The sequence below is a fragment of the Cercospora beticola genome, chromosome 8 (genome assembly GCF_033473495.1).
Source record: "Cercospora beticola chromosome 8, complete sequence".
Lineage (NCBI taxonomy): Eukaryota > Fungi > Ascomycota > Dothideomycetes > Mycosphaerellales > Mycosphaerellaceae > Cercospora > Cercospora beticola.
In genome coordinates this window covers 1,274,080-1,291,939 of record NC_088942.1, presented here as the reverse complement: position 1 = coordinate 1,291,939, position 17,860 = coordinate 1,274,080, and the positions used below count along the sequence as shown (strand labels likewise).

At 52.8% G+C, this 17,860-nt stretch overlaps 6 protein-coding genes across 6 annotated transcripts; 3 read left to right on the top strand and 3 right to left on the bottom strand.

Moving 5' to 3' along the window:
- Positions 1 to 181: 181 nt before the first annotated feature.
- Positions 182 to 1,785, bottom strand: RHO25_011782 (uncharacterized protein; the record flags this gene model as incomplete). The annotated part of the gene is made up of 5 exons (XM_023603199.2): positions 182 to 405; positions 497 to 1,379; positions 1,441 to 1,478; positions 1,538 to 1,643; positions 1,714 to 1,785. The coding sequence occupies 5 exons, from the start codon at positions 1,783 to 1,785 to the stop codon at positions 182 to 184; spliced, it is 1,323 nt and encodes a 440-aa protein (XP_023454995.1).
- Positions 1,786 to 3,850: 2,065 nt separating this feature from the next.
- RHO25_011781 (uncharacterized protein) lies at positions 3,851 to 4,894 on the top strand (the record flags this gene model as incomplete). Its single annotated transcript, XM_023603198.1, has 1 exon — positions 3,851 to 4,894. The coding sequence occupies one exon, from the start codon at positions 3,851 to 3,853 to the stop codon at positions 4,892 to 4,894; it is 1,044 nt and encodes a 347-aa protein (XP_023454994.1).
- A 170-nt stretch (positions 4,895 to 5,064) lies between these two features.
- RHO25_011780 (uncharacterized protein) lies at positions 5,065 to 6,579 on the bottom strand (the record flags this gene model as incomplete). The annotated part of the gene is made up of 1 exon (XM_023603197.1): positions 5,065 to 6,579. The coding sequence occupies one exon, from the start codon at positions 6,577 to 6,579 to the stop codon at positions 5,065 to 5,067; it is 1,515 nt and encodes a 504-aa protein (XP_023455001.1).
- Positions 6,580 to 9,229: 2,650 nt separating this feature from the next.
- On the bottom strand, positions 9,230 to 11,733 carry RHO25_011779 (uncharacterized protein; the record flags this gene model as incomplete). Its single annotated transcript, XM_023603196.1, has 3 exons — positions 9,230 to 9,732; positions 9,781 to 9,882; positions 9,942 to 11,733. The coding sequence occupies 3 exons, from the start codon at positions 11,731 to 11,733 to the stop codon at positions 9,230 to 9,232; spliced, it is 2,397 nt and encodes a 798-aa protein (XP_023455000.1).
- Positions 11,734 to 13,239: 1,506 nt separating this feature from the next.
- RHO25_011778 (uncharacterized protein) lies at positions 13,240 to 14,177 on the top strand (the record flags this gene model as incomplete). The annotated part of the gene is made up of 2 exons (XM_023603195.2): positions 13,240 to 13,300; positions 13,351 to 14,177. 2 exons carry the CDS (start codon positions 13,240 to 13,242, stop codon positions 14,175 to 14,177), a joined length of 888 nt encoding a protein of 295 aa, XP_023454999.1.
- Positions 14,178 to 16,997: 2,820 nt separating this feature from the next.
- On the top strand, positions 16,998 to 17,527 carry RHO25_011777 (uncharacterized protein; the record flags this gene model as incomplete). Its single annotated transcript, XM_023603194.2, has 3 exons — positions 16,998 to 17,003; positions 17,053 to 17,422; positions 17,472 to 17,527. The coding sequence occupies 3 exons, from the start codon at positions 16,998 to 17,000 to the stop codon at positions 17,525 to 17,527; spliced, it is 432 nt and encodes a 143-aa protein (XP_023454998.1).
- Between the last annotated feature and the right edge of the window lie 333 nt (positions 17,528 to 17,860).

The following is a 17,860-nucleotide window of genomic DNA, read 5'->3' as shown; positions in this document are numbered from 1 at the left end:
TGTCTTCTATGTTTTTTCCCACATTCACAAGTGCGATCGCCAATTTCGGAATGGGCATGCACAAGACACAAACAAACTTCATTGGTATCATTCATCAATCAGATGCTACAACATGACATCAACCTCACAAGCAAATCACAATCAGCAGCGAACACATTCGCAGTTCCACTAACATCACCTTTCACTTTTGCTTCAGCCCCATCTTCATCAGAGGACTTTGCATCAATTTCTCCCAATCATGTGTCCCCTCACTATTCTCATTACTCGTCTTCACAGCCTCTTGCGCCCGAGGAATCATCTCCTGCTCATAAGCCTCAATGGCCTCGGCCGTGAAACCTTTCTCACCAATTTGTTGCGCCAACAATCCGACATCGAGAATAGCGTTGTTGAGACCTTGGCCGCGATCTAATGATGAAGGGCATCACGAATTAGCACAATGAACTCTCCCACATGATGCAATACTCAGTTCAACGGCAGAGAAGAGAAACAGACTTACGAAAAGTCATCGGATGCGCCGAATCCCCCACAAGCGTCACAGTCCCATTTCTATTATCCCACTTCTCCGGACTCCAAGAACTCAACCGATTATGCCAACATCTCGTCCCCTCGGGAATACTCTTCCACAAAAATTTGAAATCCTCGCTGAATTCTTCCGCGCGAGATTTCAAATCCTGCAAGATATCCTCACTAGATTTTAATTCTTTTACGTCGTAATTTGAGTCGGATGGAATCCAAGACATGATCATCATGAAAGTCCAATCTCCTGGTTGAGAATCGCCGTAAGCGTCGTGGATCCCGATCCAGTTGAAGTAGCCTGAGGGATGGAAATTTATGCATTGACGGCGGGAGAGGGATTTAAATTTTTCAGCGGCGGGGGAGGGGAGTTTGGCCATTGTGACGCTTGCGACGAGGGGAGAGGGTTGGAGGGCTGCGCGGGAGGGGGAGTTGAGGAGGTATTCGCGGACGAGGGAATGGGCGCCTTCGGCGCCGATGAGGAGGTTTCCGGAGGCTGTGGTGCCATCGGAGAAGGTTGCTGTTGCGGTGTGTTTGTTGTCGGAGGAGATTTGCGTGAGCTTTTTGTTCCATTGGATGTTGAGGTCTTGGGATATGAGGCGGAGGAAGCGTTTGCGTGCGAGCCGGATGTTGTAGGGAGCTGGAAGTTCGCGGAGGAGTTCACCTGTTTTGCCGTTGTAGATGGACATTACTTCGTCTTCGCCGGCGCGGTAGTCGTCGACTTGGGCATTTTCTACTTGTTTGGCGAGATGTTCTGGAAGACATTCTTGGAGTGGGACTTGAGCCCAGTAGATGCCAAAATTCCAGTCTCGAGGTCTGGCATCAAGAGAGTCGTCTTGTTCAAACACCGTTACATTGGCACCTTTCTAGCAGACAGTCGTTAGTTGGCTGTCATGCTTGCCTCTTCTGGTGCTCTGTACGACCCACCATCTGGAGAGCATGAGCGGTCAAGAGCCCTGCCGATCCTGAGGAGCATGGTTATCAGATGTGACTGTGCACGCAACCGAACACCTGCACGACATACCGGCGCCGATGACCAGCACTGTGGGTTTGGAGCCGACTGGCTCGTCGCCACCCATTGTGCTGTTCCTTTGAATGGTAGCGTTATCGAAACGGAGTCTTCTCCAGTACTGTCGTTCTAGTCAGATGCTCTGTACCGCTCAATCCTCATTCGTAATCCAAACCACTTCAGCTGTGTACCAAGTTTTGGTTGTGGCGTGAAGTGCAGTAGAACTGGCTGTCGGCTTCGGGGACCGTCACGAACAGCTGCATAGAGGGTGGCTACGTCTCGCAGAAATGCAGCTGTAGCCGGCCGCCATGGATCCTTCGGGAGAGCCTGTTCCGCGAATGAAAGCTTCTTGTTATCTTGCTTCTTCTGCACTCGAGAGACGTAGTGTGCTAGTCCAAGCGGGCGCGCAGGCTATTGGCTCACATAGGTACAGTGGTGTGCCGTGTGCCCCACTACCAGCGACATTCTGCCAAAGTCAAAGACATATCCAATATAAATTGCCGAGAATGATATGCTAAATAGATGTCGAAAGCAAGCTGGGCTCGCAAGACCGCAGCATAGATATCAGTGAATCCGCATGGAAGCATTGTGTGGTCCAGTCGTCAACATGCTGACCTCAGCCACTTTGTTCGCAGCGAGAGATGCAGAACGATCATAGCACTGAAAGAAGATACAATGTCAGGAGAAGTGGCTGCGACCGAGTGCCGATGCTGAGCTCGACGGACTGCAGGCAGGCACTTCGAAGTTGTACTCGGCTGCTTGACGTGCTGGGATATCGAAGGTTTTTGCCAACATAGTTTCTTCCTTATTCCAGAATAGATGTATTGCTCGTGTTCCGTAGCTATCGACGAGCGCATATCGTTGCCCACTGCAGACCGTGCTCGATCCACAGTACGTCAGTCTGTAGAAGTGATGGGTACGAGCATTGGCCGATCGTCGTCATTCCATACCGTCTCGCGCCGGAGATGGGTTGGCTGAGGCCTACCCCAATACGCACTTTCTGAGGCCTCCTGAAGTGATGATATGGCAGTGATCATTGGGTACTCGCGCAGCTTCTTCGAAGGACGCCCATAGTGGCCATCGGAGGGCCGAGATGGAGTGGGCGCATCGTGAAACGCTGAGTGAGATGATCCCCTCTCGCCAGATCCCATCTACTGCTCCGGACCACGCTGGTAGCGGGATCGATTCGTCTGGTTGTCAGTGATTGAATGCATCTCACCACCATTTGAGCTCGGAGGCACTCCTGTACAGCGATCAGAATCTCATTTCTGAGTATTTTTCGAGATGCGCATGCTTGTGGCCCGACAATTGCTCGATTATCATGGCATGACGCAATCTGGAGGTAGAACTGGATAGCAAAAGAATTGGAGGGACATTGGGCCTCAGGCACCCATTGCAACGCGATATCCTCACCGACTCTCGAGGGAGTGGAATGCTACCGGGCATAGTGACTACCAGCGGAGTGGTAGCGCACACCATCTCCCAAATCTTCTAAAGTCGTATTCGAGCGTATTCAGAAAATCCAGGTCGAAAGTTTTCTGGGCTGTGCCTGTCTCTAAAGTATTGATGAGAAATCAAGAGAACCATGCTTTGAGGATAGCCCGCGGAGATCTTCGGGCATTGTTGGTCACCGCAAGGCCAATAACCAGTGAGTCTCTCTGGCTATCTTGTGTTCTTGCTGCTAGGACGACAGCTGTCGACACACACCTGCATGGAGCAAGAATTCTTCACTGACGCATAATGTGGGCTCGGGCATCAAGCTGATGTCCGGGCTGCATGTGCATTCGGCCCAAGGGACTCAGCATTCATCTTCGCGCGAACACCAAATACTGTATCCCATCACTACAAAGATGTGAGTAGTAGAGAGTGGTGTAGGGGAGTGGATGAGTTGTTCGTTTCCCCGTGTTGTACTTTGTACTTTAAATTGGCAGACCAGAGTGTTGTTGCCTTCGTGGTTCTTTCCATGTCTTGCAATCGTATCAGGTAATCGCGGACACGCCTTGCAGACGCGCCGCTGCAGTCTGCAGCCCGCGATCCACTGGCGCAGCGGATCGTGAAGGCAGTGCTGCAAGCTCACAGCAGTGTCTGCAACTCCTCCTGCAGTCGAAGAGGTTGACGGCAGCTAGGAGCTCATCCACCCGCTGACTGACTCGCTGCATTCCATGATTCGCAGAGGTGGAAAAGCAGGGCGGGATGGATGCTGATTCGCTTGTGGCGTCTGAGATCTGGGAAATGCGCGCCGAAGGGACAATGCTGATCTTTTGAAACATCTTCTTGGAATGCCACTGGACGGCATGACATTGTCATTGTTGACTCCCGTGGCCCACGATGGAAGAAAGACAAGTGCAGCAAGCAGCTGAAGAAGATGTAGCCGCTTCGGTGCCCGCCGAAGTGGCCGACGAGCCGGCATCGTCGTTTCTGCCGAGATTGGATCCCAGCGACGCCGACTCGGGCTACGCAGCTTCGACAACCGCCACCGACACAACTTCACTGCTCTCGTCCATTGCAAGGTATCGTGAAGAAAATGGAAGAACATACCATTCATACGGCTCCACAGAGCACTGGGGCCCCAACGACGACAAAGCCCAAGACCAGCAAGACCTGAGCCACCATCTCTGGACTCTGGCGCTGAAAGGTCGCCACTACCTCAGCCCAGTCAAAGATCCCCAACAAATCCTCGACATCGGCACAGGAACTGGAATTTGGTGCATAGAAGTAGCCGAAAGCCTCCCCGAAGCCGAAGTCACCGGCATCGATCTCAGCCCCATCCAACCAACCTGGGTCCCACCAAACTGCTTCTTCGAAATCGACGACTATAACGTAGACTGGCTCGACCAGAACAAATACGACCTCATCCATGCTCGCGAGCTCCTAGGTTCAGCGCCCGACTGGCCAAGCGTCTACAAACAAGCTTTCTCCGCTCTCAAACCGGGAGGCTGGTTGGAGCAACATGAGCCGTCGTTGTTCTTCACCTCAGATGCCGTCAAATTGGAGCCGGACCATCCGTTCCTGCAATGGGGTGAGATGATGTGCGCCGCCGGAAATGCGGCTGGGATGAGGTTTGATATTGGCGCGGAGATGAAAGGGTGGATGGAAGAAGCAGGGTTTGTGAATGTGACGGAGTATCGGATGCCGTGGCTAATCGGGGGTTGGTCGAAGGATGAGCATCAGAGAGAAGTTGGACAATGGAATCAGCTCCGCCTGGATTTGGGAATTGCGGATTTCTGCTCTAGACGGTTCACGAACCATATGGGGTTCACGGCCCAAGAGATCGAAGTTTTTTGCGCAAGGTTGCGGGCTGCGTTTCGCGATAGGATCTTTGGATACCAGTGGGCGTACTTTGTATATGGGCAGCGCCCGGAGGCTACATAATGGTCGAGAAGGTCTCGCATGTTGAAGATGTGAAGATGTGCAATGCTGGCATTCGAGTAATGAGTAGTGGGTATTCTAGGCCGTGTGAAGAGCAGTAGCATCATGAACAGGCAAGTGCAGGTGCGAAGCCGCGCTGAATTGTACACACGCTGTATAATGCATCAGGTTGATCAAAATTCCATACTGTCATCTTCGCGTTCCCGTTTCCCTTTACTTTCCTCCTTGAGTAAGCTCGCCACATGCCCTCTGAAGTATTCCACGTAGGGCTTCAGGCTTGTCTTCTGCCAGTCTTGCACGTTCGCTCTCTGCTCCTCCGTCATGCTTGCGCCCTGGTTTCTGTCCCATTGGTCAATCTCGTCGAGCAGATCTGTCACAAGTGGAACCTTAAAGGGGTCAAATTCTTCCACGCGACGCATATCGATAGGCACGCAAACTCGGCCTGTCCCAGGATGGATGACGAAAGGCGATTTGAGCAAGTGGTTGAGCTTCTTCGACACTTCAGCATCGAGACGGGGATAAGTATATTCGATCCTGATGTCCTGCTTTGCCTCAACAAGCTGCTTCGTCGACAATGTGCTCAGGCTTCCGGCTTCAGCCAATGCATCGATGTCTGACCACTTCTGCGATGAAGACCGATCGGCAGAGGAGTCCCACTTCTTCTTCAGTGCCGTGGTAAGCTTCTCGTCCGGGATCAAGCTCAATAGCTTCGCTATTCGCTCCTCCTCCTGCCAAGGATCTTGTTCTGCGAGAATGTCCTCCTTGAAGTAAGGCGTGAGCAGATCCAAACTCCGCTCCACGTGCGGATGCAGTGGCCGCCGCCTCAGCGTTCTCTTGGAGTTTTCGTTGCCTTTGAGAACCTCCAGGTAGCCAGCCACGGCTTTGCGCTTGCTGTCATCCATTTCCCGTGCACGCTTGTCGCTCACCCACGCGTGAGCTCCTCTTCGGCCAGAGTAGACCCACATGATATGCTGGAACCCAAAGTCCTCCCGCAAAGCAGTATCTATGACTTTGATTGCCATGACTATGAATCTCCAGCACTTGTGACAGATTTTTGCGCCTGTACAGCATGTACGGATCGGATCGTAATCTGTCATATCGATATCGAACACTAGCTCTTTCATGACGGGTTTGAATTTCGAGGCAGTTTTCAGAGACTTGCGGTCCTTAGGGTTGATGTTGTATTGAGGTCCAATTTCGAACCGCTCCGGCGCCATTTGCACACATTGTTTCCGCAGCAGATCTGCAGATGGGAAGGAGAGATATCGGATGACTCTGTTCTCTGGCAGCCAAAACGAGAACTCTCGGTTCTGGAAATCAGGCTGTGGTGTGGCGGCATGATTGAGCCATTGGAAAAGAGGTCGGAAAGGGCATAATCGTGAGTAGTATTGTTTCAGCGTTTCGGGCTCTGCGAACTTCGATTTGGGAGCTGATTGTGGTGGGAGTTGTGGCTGTGAGCTGGCGTCTGGTCTCGTCGCACTCGAAGAGAATTCGTCATCGTCATCATCGTCGTCGTCGAACATATTCTCAAGGCCGTTCGATGCTGTTGAGGTTTTGGGTGCATCGTCGGTCATGTCCACGTCGCCGTCATTGGTGTTCTCTGCGCCTGCTTCAACAGGAGCGTCGGGAAGCTGGACATCTTCCTGGCTGTCTGGCTGCTCGTTCCCTGGCGACACGGCGTGAGGCATGGTTCAATCGGATTGGTACAGGCGTCGTGAGGGTATTGTTGTTGTTAACAGTAGTGTCTTCGACAGATGGCAGATGAGGGGAGGAGGCACGCGTCCGTGTCGTATCGCGTTCGCGTGCTCGGGTGGCCCGTGCTTTCCCACCACTTCACCGTGACCGCGACTGGAACGGACGAGAAACAACGAGCCTGCGTGTATGCAATGCCCTCGGTCTGAATGCCGGACTCACGAAAGAACGACGGCGACGTACGAGGGTCAGCATGTGAACTCACGCCGTGACATCGATAGGCAGATCGCACAAGCCCAGACTATACCACGACCTCACATTTCGGGACGATGAGCGGCGCTTTGAGACGCGAGAGTACTGGCAACAGAGGAGAGTGGAGTGACCATACCCGCTTCTGTGTGCGAGAAGAATGATGTCCCGGATACTTCACCGCAAGGCGATATTCAAGCTGGCCAAACACCAGACCTGGACCAGCGCTCATCTTACACGCAGTCGGAGCAAGACGTATTTCGCATCCGTGGTGCTCAATTCCTCCTGCACGCATATGAGTGGTATCTTCATGCGGATAGTTGTGGTAATGCCATGTGCCAACATGCATGAAGGTCTGGAACGTGAGTTGATTTTCACAAGATTTGGCCGGAACGAAAATATGCTTTCCGCTGATCGAGGCGGCCCTTGGGAGCATGGATGCGCTGACTACGGATTTGTTGACTACGCGAAGCATATACCTACTTGTTGTAGCAAGTGCTGGAGCAACATTGAAGACCCTCAGGCCAGTCAGCACGACCCTCACATCTGGACCAATACACTGCTATGCGATCGAACTGTGCGCCTTGTTACTTTTCACCAGCAGGGACGGTCACAAATCTGCTTAGGGGAGATTGCCGAAGAGCATCCGACAGCAGGCAGTGGTAATTTCTCTAGAGCAGCAGCTCTGCTTGAGCTCTCGTGAGATTGATCTTTGGCAAAGCCATGCTGCGCCTGTCCGATGTATCGTTCGACTGTTGGTGGTTTGGATGCAATCTGGCCACCCTGCCTGCTGCCTGCCCCGACTGCACTATGCGTTCCTCGACTAACTGTATTTTATGAAGGTCAATACAGAGTCGGCGAACGTTCCAATGCGGAAACAAGGCCAGTAGACCCCTTTACCACACACGTGAGAAGCACGTGTGTCGGAGTAGCACGAATCCTCTCATCGTGTCCAGGCTGAGGTAGAGAGGCCCTTAAGCACAGGTGGGGCTTCGAGGGTCGGGCTATAGTCACTCAACATGCGATTCACAATGCGCCGCTGCACGTGCTTATAGATCCTCCAGCCTTTGTCCTTGTGGCCATGGCCCCTGGCGATATGACAGGGCCTTCAATCGCTGATTGCTTATTCTGCAACATATCAAGCGTTGATGAATCCATCGTCCAGGAGGCCTCGTGATAATTTTAGTTCATTTCATCCAGGAGGCCGATGCACTCCGTCGGTAAGATTCTGCTAACGAATGTAGTGCCCGCATTGAAGGCCTTTGAACCAACGTGCTTCCCCTGTGGTTCTGCCGGTAGACATTCCTCATTACGGATGACCGAGCGATGCTGCGGTTGTGTCCTTCCAACAAGGCATGGACCTATCATACAGTATTCACCCATAGCGGTGACCACGGTGGGAAGTCCGCATTGTCACCAGTGTGAAAGTTCGAGCCAGCAGCGCTGCATTGGCTTGACAATCGTTTGCTGCTGATCTCTGCGCCCGTATTGGCCACAAGGTCTGCTTCGTGTCCACTTCACGAATGGGGCAAAAGGCCCCATAGGTTTCGTTGGGTTTCTATATTCTCGTCAGCCAAAGTCCGCGGTGCACACGTCAGCTTGATGCGGAGTCGACGTTGCGGAGTCGACTGTCCATATATAATCCCCCAAGCTGCTCAGCTCAGCGCAGCCGTCTCTGATAAACATCAGAGCAAGATTCACAGGAAGCGATACCATCGACATCCTCACCACCAACCCAGATCTTTCATGATGTTTCTCTCCATCTTCTTGGCTCTCTTCGCCGCTTCAGCTATGGCTAGTCCAATCGATACCAAGTCAAGCATCGCCGGCTCTACCAACGACGCCATATGTGGAAAATGTCAGACCTGGGTGCAGACTGGGCCGTCTCCTCTTCAAGGGGACTGTCAGATTGATATATTTTGTGCCTCAGGACACTAAAGAGAAAGATTCGTCAGTCTATACGACGCAAAGATCGCGTGCTCAAGCTGACTTTCCACGAAGACCAACATACTGATTCTGAGCGACGGCTGGCAAACGTGGACTGGACTCGCTAAGCCTATGAGGCAATAGCTAGGTGGAAGGAGTCATATGGGCAGTCGAAATTGACCTCCCCTCTGCAGAAGTATGCATTGTACGGGTCAAAGTCGACGAGGGTCGACCTCGCATATATAACACGTAAGCCTCCTCAGAGCAGTGCAGTCACTTTCGAAAATCAGCAAAGCAGAACCCGCAAGAAATTCCATCAACACTCTGCACCACTCTCACAGATATTATTACGATGTCATCTTCATGTGTCTTGTTGGCGAGCACGCATGACGAATACGCAAGGCAATGCGCAACCGAACCGGCCAGCAAGACTTTGGAGGGAGACATGTAGCTTGGCTTTATTATGCAACACTACTTGCGCAGCAAAAGCTCGACATCCTCTTTCCAACCACGCCTCTTCTTCATGTCGCTGCCGTGACCTGAGATTGATTCATCCTGAGGAGTAACGTAGTAATGTCCATCGTCAGTATCAACTTGCCACCTGATGTTGTACTGCTCTCCAATCGGTCCAGTGGCACAGCTGCCTGCAATCTTGTCACTCGCTGGTGACTGTAATGCGAGCGTGAAGAGGTGCGTGGGTTCGCTGGAATCGGTGTACCAGTAGCGGTGGAATAGGAAGTATGCCAGGATGAGAACGCTCATGGCAAATACGACGATCAACACAATAGTAAATGCTTCTTCGTAGGGTTGAGTACCGCCACTCTTATACTGCTGCATTCGGACTGAAGCGTTAAAATACTGGTACGAGCCGTCGATTTGCGTGTCAGTGTAATTCCAGAACATAGTTGCTGGAGAATCCATCGAGCTTTGGATCAGCAGGTTAGCACCTAAGACCGCGAGTGACTCTGCCGTGGCTAGGTTCTGTCAGGTCGCATCATCTCAACATCAATGCCGTGACTCACAAGGCAAGTTCGAGGCCAGATGCTCTGACGTGACGATCAATTGTGTGAGTAGACGACCGACACTGGCGTTACCATGTAGTAGCCCAGCGTTGAGTGTGGTACCTGCCATCCAACGTCAGTTCTCACAGTCGAGGGACTTACAAGGCCAACAGCATACTCACTTCTGGCCCATTCACCGGCAATATTGACGAAGTCCTTCGACAGTGTCGAATTGCCGCTAGGCGCACTTCGTGCACTCTTGATGTATTGATAAGGATCATCATCGTCGCATACTACTTGCAATTTCGCGCCGCCTGCCGTGACGTTGTAGCGGGTGGAGCAGAAGGGCGTGATGGCAGCAGATATACCACAGAGAGCGTAGTTCGTGTCCTCCATGTTTACATTCGTCGATCGGTTCCTAGAATCGGTAGGGTCGCCCTTACCCAACATGTATATAGAGGTCGAGCCCCAACCGAAAAAGCCTACCGAATCGTTGAGGATCGTATTGTAGTCCTTGGGAAGTATAGGAAATATGGGAGGGTATCTAAGTACACCGTACTTTTCACCCCAGCGGAAGATGTCATCAAACTCCGTTCCATTGAGGTAACGGTTAAGGTTATTTGGGTAACTTGAGCATCGTGGCCATGTCCCACCAGGTCCGCTGGATGACCAGTCCGTCTCGTTGCATGAAGTTCTGTTTCGACCGTCCCACATGCTGTATACGAACGGTCGTGCCTGTGTCGTGTTCATTGTGACGCAGATCACATTCAAAACTGGACTGCGTAAAGAGGCTCGTATCTCGAGCTGCACATCTGGACCGCTGTGTGGCGGCAAATTGTTCACTGGACCTTGAGCGGCCTGTATGATTCCCGGATGGGGCAAAGCCATAGTGGCATTGTTGATCCTGTAATCCGAGAATGCTGACTGTGTCACAGGCGCTATTTCGATCCATGCGGGTTGGATGGTCGTATTATCATAGAGTAATGTGGTGCCCGCAGGCCGATTTTCTGGGCTTACGATGCCAGATCTGGACCTCGCCACTATATCTGTCCATGTGCCGAGGAACTTTCCTAGATCGTACAAGGCGCCCGACCCAAGATTCACTTGTAAGCATGTTCCTTTGGAAAGATCGGGCTTCGAATCATTGAATTCTTTGTCGTATATGGGCCGTATTGGGGTCTTGCAGCCGTCTGCAAGATAGTCGGGGTTGATCGACTGTGTCCTGACCAGGGTCTGAAGTTGTTTAGGCGTCCAGAGCATTACCGGCTGCGGTTGCACCAGTGCGGTAGCTGCAGACGTGTAAAGCAGCGTCATGGTAGCAGCTATAACTGACACAAAGCCCAACATGGATAGGCTAGCATATCGAGTGCTCTGCCATTGAGTCAACAATGTCCCAGGCTGCATGATCCATGTCCGCATGTTCATCTCAGCGAGAGTGATGCCGGCTCCGGTTTTCTTCTGCTGCTCCACAGCCCGACGAGCCAGCACCTGCCCCACGAATGCAACAGAAATAGTTGCAAAGGATAACTCGACTAGCTTGGCGTCCAATGTCGTCAGGAAAGCGGCTTTTGAAGGACTGAGCCCACCATGTTTTCCAATGTATTTCCCATAGCTGGGGCCATGTAGACCAACAACCAGGAATATCGCAGAGAAGGCTGTCGAGAATGCGGCGAGGAGGATTATGACGATGGCGATCGGGGAGTTTAGGGTTTTACGTTTGATACTCTCAGAAGTCTTGCAGTGGTGCGACGCGTCGGACAAGTCTCCAGATGACGAGATCGGCACCTTCGTGGGCGTTTGGCTTAGTGGAGTTGCAATAATGGTAGCGACAGGCACGGCGGCAGCAGTTTCGAAATCTGTAGCATGTTGGATATGTAATTCTTCAGAGCAATTTGGCGCGCGTCTGTCGTTGCCATCCTCCGTCCATAGCCTCGAATACCCAGGGCGATGTACGATTGCAGGCTTGGACGACATTTGGGCCCGTTCGACGATATCGCTAGATTGGTATCATGAATCGGCAACCTGAGCAAAGTAGCACCAATGTGCCACTCGTCTATCTGCTCAGTTATGATGAGATGGGTTCGCGACAAGACTCGAAAAGAGGAGCGGCAGCGACGCATCCTTTGTAGTTGTTGCTGCGCCGCGCAGGACATGCCGATGCCTTGCTCCGCCAATGATGTGTCAGTAGAGCTGTGCAAGGCTGTGAGGCGCACGCATATCGCAACCCATTCTGGAGTCTAGCCTGCAGGCTTCATGCCATGAAAGGCTGCGCCAGATTTCTTGGCAGAATTGAGCACGAGGTTGCAGTACGAAAAGTCTTTGTTGTATTCGTCTCAGTCCTGCCACTCGTCAAACATCCGGAGCCCGCTGACAAGTCTTAGTCTAGTGGGATGGGGTTTGCCGCGTTTCTTGCCAGACTTTAATCGAGTGGACTCAACGCCACGGAACGCCACAATACGTCCACTGCATATGCGAGTGCGACGTCTAGTGAGGCTGAGATGCATAGCTCCAATTATATCGAGATGAGCTGTGGTTCCTTGGAAGCTGATAATAGCAGAACCACGAAGAGCTACACAGGTACCACAACAATACAGCTGATGCTTTGGCATGACATTCTGGCGCTCGGTACCTGGAAGATGGCATGACTGTGTAGGATTGAGAAGGTGTGCAAGGCGAGATCATTCCTCAGTCAAAGAGGGCTCCGCTCCTGGCTTTCCAAGGAAACTGCTGCGCAGCCCAACAAATGCGGTAAAAATGGAATCCCTGATCTTGGAAGGTGAATAGCCACTCGTTACGTGAGTGTTGCCGGTAGTTGAGTTCGTGCTTTTACCACGCTGACACCTCCATCACGAACCAGTGGGCTAGGATACTCTGCGTTACTCCGGCGGTCAGTGACCATCAGTTGGGGCCTTGAAGGTTTCTCTGGTCGCCTGAACAGCGAGTCATCTCTAGCCCTATCAGAAGTCCTAGGCTCAGCTGTCCCAGACGAAAGGGTGATGAAAGACTCGAACCGTCGACCTGCAATCACTTGTCGTTGGAAGTTCTTTGGCAGATACTTGAGTAGATGGTGCTGCGGAAAACCTCCAGCAATCCGCCACCTGGTGTTCGAAGGATCCAGTCAGGTGGCGCGAAAATTGCATGTGATATTGTGCATTTTGGAACATGGCTCTCTTTTCCGTTCACTTGGAAATGTGCTCCTTAGCTGATTGTTGGCCATTTGCATGTCAGGAAGTTGGTTGACTTTGGGGACAGGAACAGGTGCCAAGGCTACCGCTGAGCACTCCAATCGGCCCGAAGTGCCGGGCCGATAGCCGAGGCCAGCTGACTAAGCTTCGATCAGGTTCAGGTTGGCAAGAGCAAACAGAGACCGAGACCTTCATCCATCTGTTGCGGACTAACACTGCAAGACGAGGCATAGTCAAACCTGATGTGATCAAAAGAAGGTCATGGTGCGCCGCTGCCGATAGAGCCATTTCAACAATGGGATCCGAAGACCTGGTCGACGGCGAAGGCTGGATCTCCGACGACAGCAGCTTCTATGGTATGGTGGCAAGCAGGGTAAGGAGGGCACAGAACAGCTGATGCAGGTAGGCGATACCGATATCCAGGCAGAATGCGAAGAACAGAAGCAGCGCAGCCTGAATATTGCCTGCCAGCTCCCGATGCGTGCTGTCACCTCGAAACGGACCAAGGCTATTTCTCAAGAGACGGGGGTCGTCGCAGCGAGTACGCCTGATCGGATTCTGGTGTCCGATCGCTGGCTGGGACGTGAGAACGCATGGCAGCGTGACGAGTCCGTCGATGCCTTCCTTGTCAGGAAACCGCCCGTCAATCCTCTCACTACAACAGACGATGGCTGGCTATGGGTCGGTAGCCCAACTCTGCCGATCTCTCAGGTCCGTGACGACAAAAGTCCCGATCTTATCTCCTTGCAGCAACGCGGCTCTGCTCTTCTGGAAGCATTCAAGCGGAAGTCCGAACTGGAAGTACGGCCGCCAAACTCGAGCCATTTAGAGCGAGATCTGCGTGCTCTAGCAATCGGGACAGGCGTCACATACGGCAAATGGATGTTGTTTCCCGGTGTCGCAAACCTGGAGCAGTATTGGTGTACTGTCGCTACTGCGACAGTAGAGGGCAGGCTTGGTCCGACCTCCAAATCCGCCGTGCTGAATCCTGGGAACTCAGATACCTTAATCTGCGTCTACACCTACGATTTCTCCGACCGAGATGACGTCGAGCGAGTGCTAAAGGCGCTGGTAGATGTCGGTCTTTGCTCAGCCGAAGGGAAGCCCATCTATTACAAATGTGATGCTTATACTTATCTTGGAATTACCTCCAAGAACGAATACAAGCTTCGCGCGAGCCTCTATTCGAGCAGGGACATCTTGTGTAACAAGAAGGCAGCCCGCGTCTCGTGAAGTCCTGAGGCGAGTATGGATTTTTCTTGAAAATGTTGCAGGATACAGGACTCACTGAATTCCCAAATGGAACCTGCGAGAATATCAGGCAACGTCTCTTTCGGAAGTGTGTTGATGCGAGTGACAAAGCCGACGGCTTAGAGGGTGGGAATCGACGAGCATCATCAAGTCAAGGTCGTTGACCGCCAAGCACCATTTCTGCAGGTGTTTCAGCTGAAACCTTGCGACCAAGTTAGCGACAGCGCCGATTGACGGATGAAGCGCTTATCAGATTTTGTTGGACGAGGATTCCTTGCGTGAATAAGCTACGCACTACTTCGACCAAACACCTGGGCCGCAGAGAATGAGTCGAGATCCGTGTCTCGTGGAGTGAGTATTCGGAGTCTCTGCCGACGCTCGTATTTAACGCTGAGGCAGGCAGGCTCTCACAGGTATCAGCCAGAAGTGGAGCAATTTTGACGACCCGGGGACGTGGTAGCTCCCTACTGTATCTTATTGCATTCATGCCATTTTCCCGGATCTGGAGCGACCCTACCGAGCGAGTGGATCCATAGCACCGCACACTCTGGTCGTGGTTGTTGGGCTGTAAGCCAGGTTGGTTCACGACTCTCACTCGGACATAACTTTTCATGGCTGGCTCAGCGACGTCAGCATTTTTGGCAGGTGAGGACTTGATATTCCCGCAAGCATGCGCTGGTCCAAAACTATGAATCCTGAAGACGAACGTCATTGCCCAGGAACCGCGCGACCACAACACGCGGAGCTCCAGCCATCAGCAAGGGCTGCCCGACCTGTCTTGAGCTGAAGTCACCAGCGATGCCCAAGATTCTGGAGCAAGCGATATCATAACCACTTGATCCCTGCGCGAATGCGGCCCATGATCCCTTCTCTGGTCTCGAACGCTTATTCTGTATCCTGGTCCAGCGTGGGAAGCGGCATCAGTGTTCAACCCCGGTAGCCTGTTTCGTCATCAAAAGTCAGATACAGCCAGTGCTGCTGCCGGCACGGACTCTGCAGACAGTCCATTAGCCATGATGTGATGCGTCAGTGAGAGCAGATAGTGCTCGATCTCGCATGCTGCCGCTCGCTACTACACCTTAGGTTACGGCGTTCTTCTTTTCTCCCTTGCGCACCTCGCCCGGACACATTGCTGTGTACGCTGGCTTCATCTCTGCCAGGCCCTCGTAACGCACACCGCATGGCCTCACCACTTGTCGCTTGGGACGTTTGAACTTGAGGACGGAAACATCCCGCCCCTGGTCGACCCGCTGACATGCACCTCACTTTCGGTAGCATCGTGAAGAAAGCATTGGCCGATCAACAGACACCACGCTGACCAAGTGTAGGGAGCTCGATATCGACGCCACTGACTCCAGGGGAGCATTGGCAAAAACCGGAGATCCAATCGCTGCCGTAAACCAGGTACCTTGGCAGCCGAACATCTACCGACCACTCACAACGACTCTACCAAAATGCGGAGGGGTCGGTATATCAAACTCTTTTCCTAGCATCGGCATTTGCGGTTCAGCGTTCACCGTTACACAGCACTGTCCCTTTCCGATCCTGTGGACCGGCAAGCAGTATCAGGACTAATCGTGTGAGCCGACAATACGCTCTATGCAAGTCTGTTCAGTGAGATCCTCCCTGCTCGCACCGTTTACCGCATCCAGGCAAACAGGAGGCAATCCATCGTATGACGACACAAGTGCAGCAGGGCCTTCGCGAATGGACGACACCGTAGTGCAAGCTACAGGAGCTGCTCATTTGTTGCTGGCACCAGGCTTGCAGAGAGTCTGCGAGTGTAAATGTCTAGGATGCCGGCAAAGAGGCTATTGCCACGAGTTTGCTGGACAATGACAATGCCAGCAATGTATTCAGACGACTTGGCATCAACCCGACGGCCATACTGAGTCTATGAGTCGTGGTTGAAGTGGCCGCGGCCACGAATGGGCGCGCGCTTACTCGTGAAGATCGCCTACCAGCAGTGGGCAGCGCTTGCACAATAAGCATATGCAGACGAGGGTATCCCTCCTCGCAGCTTTGCGAGCGGACGGGTACTGGCGGAGTCCGCGGTGCCATCATCCTCGCCAGTCACCACACAGGCAAATTGTCTGTGGGCTACAATCCTGTCACAGAGCCCAGGCAATGCCGACAGAGTTGCGGCCCATGCCACACAGCGCAATTCAAGTCGTCTCCTGCTTTGTCCAAACGTCACCCACGTGGAGGTCAACGATCATTGCGGTGAGGGCCCTGTCATCTGTGGCATTGCTAGCTCCTTTGTCCAGAAATGAATTGTGGTCCATATCCAGCAGTTACTGTGTCTCCGTTGACACGGGATGGTGGTCTTTCGTCATCGACCGCCGTGCTGTCGACCAATTACCAGCTAAGCCTGCTGGGCTTCGTAATGCGTCTTTAAAACTCGTGAAACCACCGTGTCGTGTCGGCAAGTGCAAAGGAACATGCCCGAGTCCACGGGACAAGCCTACTACCGATGTTGGGATAGCGTTGAAAAAGCCGTGGCAAAGTGCTGGACTACTACATTCGGTTGAGTCAGAAGGTCGCTGACTTTCACATTAGCTGCAAGACTGATCCTCGGATCGTTCGTACAACCTATACGCCAAGTGGATCGCGTGATTACAAAGACGGCCCGGGCAATGCGATGGCTCCGCAAGTGCCAGTAAGGTGGATCAGCGAGGTCTCATCTCTTGCATCTTCTGAACATTCTTCCAGGCATTAGCTCAGTCAGAGTCGAAAGCACGATTCTTTGCGCGTCTTGGTCTCGACCCTACCAATGGCACGCACCGGCGAGTGTACAATCTTATGAAGGCATGCTTTGATGGCATGGCATGCATCCTTTCGGCTGACTCTCGCGCAGATGGAAGCCGCTGAGGGGCGCAAGCGATTGCTTGAAGGCCAGGCAACGAGCACTGCCCAGATTCATGAAAGCGCATGGCAGCGAGAAGTATTGAGAATTTACCATGACGCTCAACCCCAAACCCGTGCGGTGTATCAATTTGGACATGACACCGCAGATCCGCACGCTCCCGACAACTGGATCATCAGATGGATGCTGTGGCATGTTTTCCGCTATCGGGATTACAGGAACAAACAGCAACGCCAAATGAACGAACCTGCCTCCGGAGATGAGGACGATGAGCACTCGTCCGACTTACTGTCTCCACCGGATAGCAGTAGCTCTCGCAAAGGCAGCGCGAGCTCGACAGCGGCGAGCAGCACACAAGCAGGCAAGCTTCTCCTTAGCAGGACATAGATGCAGACTGACCCTGACAACAGCTCAAGAACCTCTCGCCCCTTCGCGACCATATTGGGATCCCGTTCGCGACCAATAGTCTGGGCTTCTGCGTTGTGTCATTCGCTCGATCTCGCACCATACCCCTCCACGACATGATGACTTCCATTCGATTGAGCATGCGGGCATGCCCACGGCCTTGTTGGCCATGAACACGACGCGGAGCTTTTGAACCGAGCACCACAAGGCGCCAAACTCCCAACTCGGCATTTGAAACGCGAACAGACAATATCGGGAGCAGATAGGCTTGTTCACACGCTCTATCACCTGATCCGGCACCACGAAAAACCATACTCGACCGCCAGGCGACCTCTTCTCGGCGTGGCAGTGGTTCGTTGATCGACGTGTCTGCAGATAGCCATGGCCGGTCCAT